Here is a 13,723-nt window from a genome sequence, read left to right as displayed (position 1 = left end):
TTGAACGCAAATCATGTACCAACTCTTTTAACACGTTTTCTGCTGAACATGCTTATATCATTTTTACCACCTGTTCAAATTGTTTGTATGATTCAAACACACACAATCACCCAAACATGTTTGAAGGCACTGGACACCTTTGGTAATTGTAAAAGACCAGTCTTCCCACTGGGTGTATCTCAACATATGCATAAAATAACCATAATTAAATGGAAACTAAAGTTAATTAAATGGAAACTAAAGTTAATTAAATGGAAACTAAAGTTTCAGAACCTTAGTTAACTGTTTATTCATATTCTACTCATCGAAACACATATTTTAGTGACAAAAGCTTATTTTGACAAAATAGCACTTCCAGATGACTTTGAATGTTTTATCGGGGATAGAGAATATTCATTTATACTCATACGCCGATGTGTGTTATAACACTTTAATATGTAGCCTACTTTCCCTTGTTCTGTGATGTTGTACTTTCTCAGACCGTGGGCGGAAGTTAATTTACGTCGCGCCTTTTTGCACTCATTAACGCCGTGTCCAAAATAAAAGAAGTGCCCGATTCAAAGAAATTTCCAGATTTAAAGTAGCTTGTAAAAGAACATTATGAACATCGCGCTGTTTTGTACACAGCTGTTTACAAAACAGCGCGATGTTGCCTCATTTTGCCAAACAAAAATAATAGTGCACACGTGTTCAAATGAACAATTTCATGAAAAGGGTCCATTCACGAGCCTCTTTGTGTGACGTCAGATGTTATGGCTTGTTCGTTCATTTGCCAATCATGCGCGTCGCGCGTCTTCAAATATGCGAGTTTTGATTGTTATGTTGCTTGAATCTTGATGGAAATCTTTGGGCGGTAGCAAGCCATTGCAATTAATTGACCTGTCACATCAAATACTTGTAAATACATAGATGGGCATTTGCTGCTGACATTAAGTTAAAAGTGAGAGACCCTTCTTAATAACGAGATAAGAATGTTTGGTCAAGGTTTTTCCAGTGTTGTTAAAGCCATTGGACCCTTTCGGTACAGACAAAAAAAAAGTTCACATATTTACAAAAAATTTACAGGGTTTACAGAAGGTAATGGTGAAAGACTTCTCTTGAAATATCAGTCCATGAAATGCTTTACTTTTTGAGAAAACGGTAAAACAATATAAATTCTCGTTAGCGAGAATTACGGATTTGTTATAAACACATGTCATGACACGGCGAAACGCGCGAAAACAGGAGTGGGTTTTCCCGTTATTTTCTCCCGACTCCGATGACCGATTGAGCCTAAATTTTCACAGGATTGTTATTTTATATATAAGTTGTGATACACGAAGTGTAGGACTTGGACAATACTGTTTACCGAAAGTGTATAATGGCTTTAAAGGCACTGAACAGTAAGTGACAAAGACCTGTGTGTTCACTAGGTGTTACCCACTATGGATACAAACAAAATAACAAATATGTAAACAATTTGGCTCAATTTAATAATAATAATAACAATAACAATATAATAATAACAGCATTTATAAAGCGCCATATATCCAAAAAATTGCTCAAAGACGCTGTACATTAAAAAGACAAAACACACTAAACATTATAAAAGCAAAACGAAGACAAAACAGAAGAAATTCATAAAACAAGGCAATAAATTTAAAAAGTACAAAGGAAACAAAAGGTATAATCATACTGTATACATTGTACATCACAGCAAGAAATGCATTGATTAGTCTAAACACAAATAGTAAAAAGACTAGTTATATTCAGAATTAAAAAGATAAGTCTTAAGTCTACATTTAAAAACAGCTATGGAGTTCACATTTCTTAAGTCTGCAGGGAGACTGTTCCACAGCTGTGGTGCTACCCGGCAGAAAGCTCTTTCGCAATTTGGTCATCGAAGTTGTTGGCAAGAAAATAATGAAAGAAAACAAAAAAAAAACACCCTTGTTGCACAACTTTGTGTGCTTTCAGATGTATAATAAAATGCTCCAGGCCTGAAGTATTTTTGTTTAGTGATAGTCTACCTTTTTCTCAAGCAATTCCCACACAATGGACAGCTCTCCGTTGCTCATTTATACCTAGTAAGTGTTATTGCTAACAATTTTTTTTTAAGTAATTGCCAATAATGTTCAGTGTTTGAAATGGTTGATAGAAGGATCTGAAATAATCTAGTTTGATGAGTTGTTCCAATGGTCAACAACTCTATTAATTGCTGTACCTCCGGCAATGAAACCTACAATGTTGTTTTAATTGGCGGTTGGTTGACGTCATTAAGGCCCAATGTTTTATCTCCGATCAACGTGTGTGTTTATTTCTCTTGAACTTAATATCGACTTAATAAAAAAAAAAACGATTTGAAGAAACGAAGATTAAATTTCCATTTTGTAATCTCACGGCCATCAAAGTTATTCGGGAATATGTGCTTTAAAAAAGATGATTACATCGCACAGGGGACTTGGATAGAGTGACCTTTGGTAAAGTGGATGGGGTGGTGTCGGGGCGTTTCCTTTTTTATTGACAAACTCTATTGTGACACCTTGGGCATTGACATTGGGATGAATCGTGAATTCTCCCTAAACGTGTTCAGCTTTTAATCAAAATCTACAAATCTAAGTATCACTTCGATATAGCTACCTGCGTTGTGTGACTGTAATAGCATCTTTCACAAAAATGCATTAAAAATGATGGAGTGACGTCATTCATTTTTGTTATAAAAAATGATGTAGAGAAGAGTCGGAGTTTAGTGTAGATGTGAACTTATTGGATCTTGGTTGGACAAGTCTCAGTAGAAATCCTCAGTGCATACCAGACGTATTTTATGTTGCGAGTGTTGTAGAGTTTGCGTCCAGATAAAGAATGGAAAGTATCAAATGTCTTGTATGTATGTTGGGGTGTGCCGTAGTTTTAACATCGTCAACGGAAATTCAAGTAGCTGTATTTTTGTCTGGAAGACCTTCTTCTTTATTCGGTCCACGGCTCTTACCAGCCTTTGAGATAGCACGAGAGACTATCTCGAAGCGTGTTGAGATGAACGAATACGCCAACTTCACTCTGACATGGGTTCCGTCGACGCTGGGGTGTGGCTCCCCCGTTCGAGCCGCCGTTGGAAAAGCCGCTAAAATGACCCTTCTAGAGAACGTAGTGGCGTACTTTGGGCCGGCTTGTAGCAGCAGCATGCAGGCCGTGGGTGACTTGGCTGCCGCCTTTAATGTACCCGTTTTCTCGGGCAGTGCTAGCTCCCATGATCTTGATGACAAAGCTAGGTATCCCACGTTGACGCAGACTGTCTACAAACCAAGCTCAATGGTTTCCTTCTTGGATGATCTTTTTCATAAGTTTCGCTGGAAATCTTACGTTTTGTTACGAGAAAGGAGGTCTGTATTCCCTCTTGCAGCAGATGCCATCGAAGATGGTCTACGCGGGGCAGATATAACACTAGCGCACACTTTTTATATCATCGCCGACGATGGTTTTGATTTTGTTCTGGAGGAGGCATCTTTACTCAGCCAGAGTAAGTATTAAATGCAATGGACTCTTTTGGTAATTACTCAAAATATATATTTGCAAAACTCATTTGGTAACTTAGTATTAAGGAGAGCTATTGATGGTACAACGCATAGCGGGAAACTACTCCCTCTGAAGCAACTCAGTTTTTGAGAAAGAAGCAATTTTCTCACTAAAATGATATTTGAATTTTATTTCGAGACCTCGGCATTATATATGGAGGTCTCGAAATCAAGCATCTGAAAGCACACAACTTGTGCAACAAGGGCGTTTTTTTTCCTCAATTATTCCCTCGCAACTTCGATGACCAATTGAGCTCAAATTTTCACAGATATGTTATTTTATGCATAGTGTCGAGTGTCTTTAATGCATATTGTATTTTCTTGGAAACAATAAACTATATATTAAATAGTCCTGTTTTTCTGAGTGCTTTTTTTTTTTTTTTTTTTTCAGTTTAGAGTTTCTGTTTATGGAGTGTGCTTTGTTTTTAGTCACACAACGTCACATTATTATTATTATTATTATTATTATTATTATTGTTATTATTATTATTATTATTATTATTATTATTATTATTATTATTATTATTATTATTATTATTATTATTATTATTATTATTATTATTATTATTATTATTATTATTATTATTATTATTATTATTATTATTATTATTATTATTATTATTATTATTATTATTATTATTATTATTATTATTATTATTATTATTATTATTATTATTATTATTATTATTATTATTATTATTATTATTATTATTATTATTATTATTATTGTTGTTGCTGTTGCTGTTGCTGTTGCTATTGCTGTTGCTGTTGCTGTTGCTGTTGCTGTTGCTGTTGCTGTTGCTGTTGCTGTTGCTGTTGCTGTTGCTGTTGCTGTTGCTGTTGCTGTTGCTGTTGCTGTTGCTGTTGCTGTTGCTGTTGCTGTTGCTGTTGCTGTTGCTGTTGCTGTTGCTGTTGCTGTTGCTGTTGCTGTTGCTGTTGCTGTGCTGTTGCTGTTGCTGTTGCTGTTGCTGTTGCTGTTGCTGTTGCTGTTGCTGTTGCTGTTGCTGTTGCTGTTGCTGTTGCTGTTGCTGTTGCTGTTGCTGTTGCTGTTGCTGTTGCTGTTGCTGTTGCTGTTGCTGTTGCTGTTGCTGTTGCTGTTGCTGTTGCTGTTGCTGTTGCTGTTGCTGTTGCTGTTGCTGTTGCTGTTGCTGTTGCTGTTGCTGTTGCTGTTGCTGTTGCTGTTGCTGTTGCTGTTGCTGTTGCTGTTGCTGTTGCTGTTGCTGTTGCTGTTGCTGTTGCTGTTGCTGTTGCTGTTGCTGTTGCTGTTGCTGTTGTTGTTGTTGTTGTTGTTGTTGTTGTTGTTGTTGTTGTTGTTGTTGTTGTTGTTATTATTATTATTCGGAGGTTGCGATATGTCTTCCGGATGGAGTTTCCATTATAATTGTGGGTGTATTTGTAGGTTTTAAGGGCAAGATTAATTACCACTTTTTAGGGAAATTCTGCTCTTTTGGAGCAACTCTGAAGCTGCTAAGTTTCAAATTAAACAAGGATAAATTGGCCGATGGTGTAACTTTAAACCAACGTTAACCGTAGGGGAACAACCACCAAAGTAAATTGAATCCTCGTATCCAAAGATGTCACAATTATTTAAGCCTCTAAGACTCTGCCAGTTGAAACGTCAGGCTATTAACTTTTTGTTTGCATTTATACAATCCGTCCTTTTGATTGGTAAATGGTTGGCAACAGCCCATTCGATGTTCTCAATTATTACATAACACTTTGACACCTTGTTTTGTTTTTGAATTCAGTTATTGTGATCAGCGCAACTGGTGACAGTGTGCGCAAGATCATGATCAGCGCGCACAATCTTGGCATGGTGGGCGGCAACTACGTCTTCATAAGTTACCATCCGTTTAACAACACCAAGACATTCGGGGCAGACTCGTGGTATCAGGTAAATAACTCTCAAAGCCCTTTTTGAAACCACGGCTTTGGGTTTGGATTTGGCTTCAGGTTCCGTGCTCTCGTCTGAAACCCTGAGCGCGTACGCAAAGCACAATATATTGTCAAAACAACCGCAGGGCCAAGCTAGCCCGAGCCGAGTTTAATGCCGAAGCCGTGGATTCGAAAAAGGTCACAGTTCACTTTCAAGTTGGTTAATTTCAGTTAGTTCATTGTGTTTTCTAATTACGTTAATTTAAGATTTGGATTTGAGTGCAGAGATACATTATAAATTATTTCAGCACACGATGACGCGGCGAATCCAGAGGTAGCCATAGCCAAGCCGTATAACCGCCAATTTGAACAATGACTGACACTACAAAATGCCGTTGCTTTAAACTATAGGTTTTCTCGGTCAATTTCGGAAAATGACCAGCGGCCGATTTCACGAACGTTAGGATCAACCACAAGCCTATACTGAAAAGGGTTATTCGATTTGATTTTAAGATTAGTCAAATAACGTCATGCGATTTAACAAAATAATCATTCAATTTAACCATTCATCGAAGCTGCATTCAAATCCGCAGGAGTTTTTTTGAGGCGTGTGTTTAGTCATTCAATTTCATTTTGGGGCAGTCAATTCTGGAAGTTGTGCAATCTTAAAAATGCCTGGTTAACTTGTTGTTTCCTTATAAATGTTAAAGGTGTGCGGTTGGCGCTCTTGAACATAATTTGCCAAGGTGTCTGGCACGCCAATAAATGGTTGAGGAATATTTACACAAAAAAACAAAACCTAGAAAATCATTTTTTAAAAAGATTAAAAAAACATTCAAATAATATCAGGGCTTGGTCAGTTAACCATAAAAAGTTTCCCGAAAAAGTACCCTATGGGGGCCCCAGGTAAAGTCTAATGGAATCATAAAATAAAGAAAAATAAGGTTCGTTTGATTTCAAAGTGAAGGTACGAAACAGTTTTCCGTTTAAAGTTTATCTGTTCATTCGTATTTCTTTAGTCGTACTTTGAATCCTCGTTGAGCAAAATTAATTGCCTGTTTACGAAATTGCAAATTATTAAATCAGCAAAATCTCTAGTCGAACCAGCTTTGCTAAATTGAATGATGATTGTGTGTCATGAAAAATAATGAGTGTGCTAGGAACTGGAATGCCTCAAAACGAAATTTAATGACCGAATTCTGAATTTGAAACGCAATAAAAACCGGAGAGGCAAACTAGCTTTAATTCAAACTCATTATCCAAAATTGACCGAGAAAATCTATACTTAAAAAAAAAACCATGCCCCACTTTAAACCTTCTCTGTCTTTTCTGTCTTACTTTCTGTTTATAAAGGAAAGTAAATAACAGCAACGGAATGTCAATGCTTTTAATTGTTAACGGTTCGGTAATTTATTTCAGTTATGTTTTTACGAGTACGGAATGAAGGACCCGTTTATAAAAAGCTATTACGCGTAATGACATAACGTTGGGAAATAAGCACAAACCCACGTACAGACGGAAGCTTTTTATTTTTACATTTAAGAGTTTATGGAAAAATGCAATATATTACTTGAATTTGTTTAAGAGTTTCATGTCCTTGACATAGTTCAAGTCTAAGTTTGGCACTAAAGCTTCACATTTTCCTCTGCAAATGGTTTTAACGTTATAGGCCTATTAGTACATGTATAGGTTTTCTCGATCAAATTCGGCAAATGAGCAGTCAGTTTCATTTTCATGCGCTCGAATTTAAGCTGTTTTGCCTCTCCAGTTGTTACTGCGTTTCAAATTCAGAATTCGGCCGTTCAATTTCGTTTTGAGTCGAGTCAAATTCCTTTAGCACTCTGTTCAATTTAGCGTAGCGTCATTCTTTTTCGTGACACACACGCCTCAAGAAGCGTCTACGAATTTGAATGCTGCTTTGATGAATTGTTAAATTGAATGATTATTTTGTTAATTCGAATGACGCAACACTACATTTGACTAATCCCAAAACTAAATCGAATGACCCTTTTCAGTAGCATTCGATTTCGCGCGAAATAGAGTAGCTTGGTGGTTAAATTGGCTGCTCAATTGCCGAAATTGAGAAAACCTATAGTATACATGTATTAAATTTGTAACAATAAGGGTGTCGGATCATCAGTTGTAGGAACATATGGGTGTCGGATTATAGGGTGTCGGAATATAGGGGTGTCGGATTATAGGGATGTCGGAATATAGGTTGAGTTGTCGGAACATAGGTGTGTCGGAACACAGGGATGTCGGAATATAGGTGTGTAACCATTTAAATTGCCATTGTTAGTAGTATGTTTGTTATGCTAAAATATATATTTGAAACGTTCGTTTGTTGTTGCCAATTTTGGAATATGAATGTCTAAACTATAAATACAAAGGTTGAATAGAGTGTAGTATAGAAGAAATAAAAAAAGTCAAAGAAAATCTAGAATGGTATACAATGGCCGTGATTTGTTGTCGCTTAAAGGCAGTGGACACTATTGATAATTACTCAAAATAATTTATAGCATCAAAACTGATTTGATTTGATTTCGAAACCTCAGATTTAGAATTTGAGGTCTCGAAATCAAACATCAGAAAGCACACAACTTCGTGTGACAAGGGTGTTTTTCTTTCATTATTAACTTGCAACTTCAACGACTGATTGCGCTCTAATTTTCACAGGTTTGTTATTTTATGCATATGTGGAGATACAGCAAGTGAGAAGACTGGTCTTTGACAACTACCAATAGTGTCCACTGTCTTTAAGGCCCTCTCACACCTTCACGTGTCAGCTGGCGTATGCCGACGTATGAACATTTCTCCAAAACGTTGGCGGCACACACTGAACTATCGATGTTTTTTTTTTTTTTTTTTTTTTTAGCGTATAAAAAGCTTTGGACGTACACATACCGTTGAAGTAACTTGCATAGAACATTTCCATACCGGTTAGATAACTTAATATACAAACAAATACCAACGAGCGCTTAGCGTGCTACCGGCGTTACAACTTAAGGCCCTGTCACACCATGGCGTATCGCCTGAACGTAAGCCAACGTATGCGGAATATCAAAAATACGTTGGTGTATGCTGATATAAGTTTGGGGTAAATAGGGTATACGTCGTTTACATTAAAAGCACGCACTGATACGCTGTTCAAATTTTGAACACGTCGAGACCGCGAATTTGTTTTGAGCATGTTCAAAATTTCTCGGCGTACTGAACGTGTGCTTCATACGTTCTGCATAAGTTCCCCGTAAGTTCACGGTACGTTAGACACACGTTGACATACGCTGGCATACGTTAGAGGAATGTTACTCGTAGTTTGGTATACGTTGATGTACATCGGCTAACGGTTGCTTGCTTCTTCTTGGGAGGCATGCCATCGGCGGGATCGATGTGCTTGAGATCGGAGCGGTATTTATACGTTCTACAGCGGCATAGGTCACGTGTTCGTTGTACGCTGAGGATACGTTGAGGATTCGTTGAGGATAAGTTGAGGATACGTTGAACACGGCAAACATATGCTACGAATGCGTTAGGCATACGTTACTCATACGCTGTGATACGGTGTCATAACTTTGTTATTAGTTAGTGAAACGTTATCAATGCGTGAGTCATACGCTATGTATACGTTCAATACGCTATGTATACGCTATGGCTACGTCCTTTCCAACACCGATGTCGACTTTTTCGATGCATTTCGTTGGAAAATTGGACGTTCTTGGACTTTCGAACTATTTTGTGCATACGTTGGCATACGTTCAGGCTTTACGCCATGGTGTGACAGGGCCTTTAGGCCTAACGATAGTCTAGCTTGAGCGTGTGTGTGTTTTTTTGCATGGAGCAATCCAACCAATATAAAGCGTCCTCTTTGCGTCGTGATCTTTGTCGTGTTTGTTATCGTTGCAATGTGACTCGGCCTTTATAATTATAAAAAAAAATTTCTAGTTAATTTTAACCTCAAAAGTCCGGCAACATGGTACACGGACATAGTTGTTACGCCTTTAAATTAAATGACACCAAATTAGAACAGCGACTGCTTGGCCTTTCCTTCCAATCTTGAACAAAAAAGCACCGCATTGTAAACGCAGTGTTGGCATTGGATCGAAGTACCTATTAATACTAAGATCACAGTTCCATCGAATAATGCTGGTGCTTTCTTTAACCGAAGGTTAAAACGTTGAAATTACAAAGGCCCCTAGCAATCAAAATAGTAATCTAATCAAATATTAATAATCCTAAGATCACTTTGTCATCGAAGGATGTTTATGCTTCCTTTTAACCGACGCTTATAACTTCGAAATTATATAGTAATCAAAATAGTATTAACAATCAAATGCGAAGGTTTTTCTTTGATGATTCTCTACGAAATGTCCTGATTGATTTTAGTAAATGCTTTTGGTTTTTTCAGGGAGATGAGCATGATGAGATTTTGAAGAGCGCTTATCGGGCATTAATGACGATCCGTGTGTATGAACCAAAGAATCAGGAGTATATTGACTTTCAACGTGAGATTGCAGATCGTGTGCTTAAAGATTATAACATCACATTTGAGCCAGGGGATGAGGTATGACATCCACTTTATACCATGGACCCCCTTGTATGTTCATAATTAATTGGATTGAACAACGACTATACAAAGTTCCTTTGGGAAGAAATAAAAAACGACACTACTTTACTTAAAAAAAAGTTTTCTTTTTGTCAAACTAAATTTTTAAGATTACCCTCGATCCAAATGTTCACCCCTTTTAACAGGAGATCCAAAACCATGCAAAAGCAAGAGTTTTTTTTTTCTTCAAAATTAATGTAGGGCCTAGATGTTACTGCCATATTATTTTCTGATCCAACTGTATTAGGGATAAGTGACATCTACATTATTTTTGGATTTAGAAAAGAATCTTTATTCATGATTATCAACGATTCAGATGAGCTTGATATGCAAAAGCGAGTTGATCAAACCCATTAGTAAGTGACATTAGTCCTGAGCAGACGATTCTATCCTAACACCTGATAATAATTGTGTAAACCTTTAATACACAGAATAATTTCTTTGCGTCGTCATTCCATGATGCTTTGATTCTGTACTCACTTGCCATCAATGAGACACTACACGAGGGAGGCGACATACGGGATGGTCTAGCACTAAGGGGGAAGATGTGGAACCGAACATTCAGAGGTAAATATACCTTTATATAAGCCATTTTTAGGTATGGGTGACACATCACACTGCACTTGTTGGGTTGGGTACATTTGTCTGTATGCACCCAATCCACGCAGTACATTCTTATAGTGTCCACCATACATCAAAAAGGCTAAGTGCAAGGTCACAATCTGAGTTTTTGCCAACCGAGGCTGGAAACCTTAAAGACAGTGGACACTATTGGTAATTGGCAAAGACCAGTCTTCTCACTTGATGTATCTCAACATATGCATGAAATAACAAATCTGTGAAAATTTCAGCTCAATTGGTCATCGAAGTTGCGAGATAATAATGACAGAAAAAAAACACCCATGTCACACGAAGTTGTGTGCGTTTAGATGGTTGATTTCGAGACCTTAAGTTCTAAATCTGAGGTCTTCAAATCAAATTCGTGGAAATTACTTCTTTCTCGAAAACTGTGTCACTTCAGAGGGAGCCGTTTCTCACAATGTTTTATACCGCCAACCTCTCCCCATTTCTCGTCACCAAGTAAGGTTTTATGCTAACAATTATTTTGAGAAATTACCAATAGTGTCCACTGCCTTTAATGGAAAGCCATAAATGCAAACACAAACAGGTACCTACTGTTTGTAACAATGTTACACACAATTATATTTAACGATAGCGTTGAATTTGTTGAAAACAAAGATACCAATTATGATAGGCATATGATGTAATTGAAAGTTTGCAGAAAATATTGACCAAATTATTCCTTAATACGTCATCTCTCCCCACCACTCCATCCCCCCTCCCCCTCCCCACACCCACACACACATTCCATCAGACATGCACTCAATTGTCCCGCAAATGTGTAAACTCTTCTTCTTCTTTTTCTTCTTTTTTGAAACTGGTTACCTTAATTGATTAAATGCATTAAATACTTAATTCCAGGCATCGGTGGCGAGGTTGACATGACGCCAGACGGAGACAGAGCGACCATGTATTCCCTATGGGATATGACTGACACTGAAAATGGCGTGTACGAGGTACCTAAATGTAGCCTGAGCCCTAATTGACACTTGTGTCCTTAAGCAAGACACTCAAACCACGATGCGTCATCCTTCGGATGGGTCGTTAAGTCGTTGGCCCCGTGTGTTGCGTATGACATATCCAGTGCACATCGAAAAGAGAAGGGGTTCTCCCCGGTGTTCCAGGTTTGATTGGCAGCACATTGCGCCAAAATACCCTGTAAACAATTGTATGGTGATATGTAAAAGGACTAGGTAGGTCTCATAATGCAAACGTTAGTCCCTCATACCTTGCAGGAAAATGCTTGTTATTAACACTATTTATTCGACCAGAACAGCACAAAGTGTACAAAAATATGTATAACAGCACAAAATAATAAATAAATGTTAAGGTGCATTGAGCGATATGAGCGCTATAAAAAAGAAGCCAGTATTTTCCGTGGTCTTTCTTGAGAAGTTTGAAACTCCTTGAACTTATTGGCCTATGTTAATTATACTTTTGAAGAAAGCCGGTAACCTCAACGACACCAAGTTAAAAAAAAACTTGTTAATGTTAAAGATTTATGTTTCTTATTCAGGTTGTTGCTGATTTCTTTGGCTTGTCCGGGAAGGCAAAGTTTTATAGGGAGATCAAGTGGCACGGGCTCCCTCCCGGTGAGGTACCATTGGACAAGCCTTTTTGTGGGTTTTACAATGAGAACCCCGCCTGCAAATCTGAAGGTAGAAACTCCCGTCTTGGTGTTCACGAGTTCAGCCCGGTTCATACTTTTTTTTGGCGAATGCAATGCGAATTTGACGTAACTTTTACGTCACAAATTTGTTTTCGCTGCTTCAGCACAGCTCAACCCCCGCGAAGTTTTCGTTGCGAATTCGTGACGTCAACATTTCTATCGCATTATCGCAGGAAGCATGAACCGGGCTTAATATTGAGTCTTAAGTTTTGTCGTAACCCATCTCGAATTACTCACTTAGGATTCGTTTTTTTTTTTTTTTTTTTTTTTTGAAAGATCTACGTCGTGTTTAATGAGAAGACTAATTTAGCTAGATACTCGACATCAGGTAATGAGTCCAAAATGTTCACAGATAAAAATATTTTTTATTTTATACTTTACTCTGGGATACACCAAGGGAGAATAGTGGTCATCATCGTCTATATATTGAGTGTTTGGAACTTTCTTCATGACTTTGAGGTGCTCTTTTGTATTAAACTCAAATTTTTACTGTTATCGTGGAAACATTTGAGGTCCCTTGCAAGACGTTGATTATAATTATTGGTACATTTTTCTTAATGTTTTATTTCATGTTCAAAGAGAGCAACACTGTTTTGATAGTCTCTTCGTGCTTGGCTGCCAGCGTGTTCATCATCTCAACATGTGGCATCATGTTCGTCTACAGGTAAAGTAAAGATCCACCATTTTATAACAAGAGCAAAATACTGACGTGGACCTCATTAATTATTACTATTATTATTATTATTATTATTATTATTATTATTATTATTATTATTATTGTTATTCTTCTTCTTCTTCTTCTTCTTCTTCTTCTTCTTCTTCTTCTTCTTCTTCTTCTTCTTCTTCTTCTTCTTCTTCTTCTTCTTCTTCTTCTTCTTCTTCTTCTTCTTCTTCTTCTTCTTCTTCTTCTTCTTCTTCTTCTTCTTCTTCTTCTCTTCTTCTTCTTCTTCTTCTTCTTCTTCTTCTTCTTCTTCTTCTTCTTCTTCTTCTTCTTCTTCTTCTTCTTCTTCTTCTTCTTCTTCTTCTTCTTCTTCTTCTTCTTCTTCTTCTTCTTCTTCTTCTTCTTCTTCTTCTTCTTCTTCTTCGTCTTCTTCTTCGTCTTCTTCTTCGTCTTCGTCTTCGTCTTCGTCTTCGTCTTCGTCTTCGTCTTCGTCTTCGTCTTCGTCTTAGTCTTAGTCTTAGTCTTAGTCTTAGTCTTAGTCTTAGTCTTAGTCTTAGTCTTAGTCTTAGTCTTAGTCTTAGTCTTAGTCTTAGCCTTAGCCTTAGCCTTAGCCTTAGCCTTAGCCTTAGCCTTAGCCTTAGCCTTAGCCTTAGTCTTAGTCTTAGTCTTATTGTTATTGTTATTGTTATTGTTATTGTTATTGTTATTGTTATTGTTATTGTTATTGTTATTGTTATTGTTAT

At 37.3% G+C, this 13,723-nt stretch overlaps 1 protein-coding gene across 2 annotated transcripts in view; it reads left to right on the top strand.

The window, feature by feature from the left end:
• LOC139937270 (atrial natriuretic peptide receptor 1-like) overlaps positions 1-13,723 on the top strand; it is a 33,606-nt gene that overhangs the window by 6,007 nt on the left and 13,876 nt on the right. Inside the window, exons 2-7 of one of the 2 annotated variants that reach the window (XM_071932369.1) lie at positions 5,300-5,445; positions 9,832-9,987; positions 10,461-10,596; positions 11,512-11,606; positions 12,167-12,308; positions 12,899-12,983. In XM_071932369.1, the coding sequence (XP_071788470.1) occupies positions 5,341-5,445; positions 9,832-9,987; positions 10,461-10,596; positions 11,512-11,606; positions 12,167-12,308; positions 12,899-12,983 (719 nt within the window). In that variant the 5' untranslated portion in view covers positions 5,300-5,340. The remainder of the gene's footprint in view (positions 1-5,299; positions 5,446-9,831; positions 9,988-10,460; positions 10,597-11,511; positions 11,607-12,166; positions 12,309-12,898; positions 12,984-13,723) is intronic. The other variant, XM_071932370.1, reaches the window with a different exon arrangement.

The sequence above is a fragment of the Asterias amurensis genome, chromosome 5 (assembly GCF_032118995.1).
Source record: "Asterias amurensis chromosome 5, ASM3211899v1".
Lineage (NCBI taxonomy): Eukaryota > Metazoa > Echinodermata > Asteroidea > Forcipulatida > Asteriidae > Asterias > Asterias amurensis.
The sequence above is the reverse complement of the archived record's forward strand: the minus strand, read 5'-3'. Positions and strand labels throughout refer to the sequence as shown.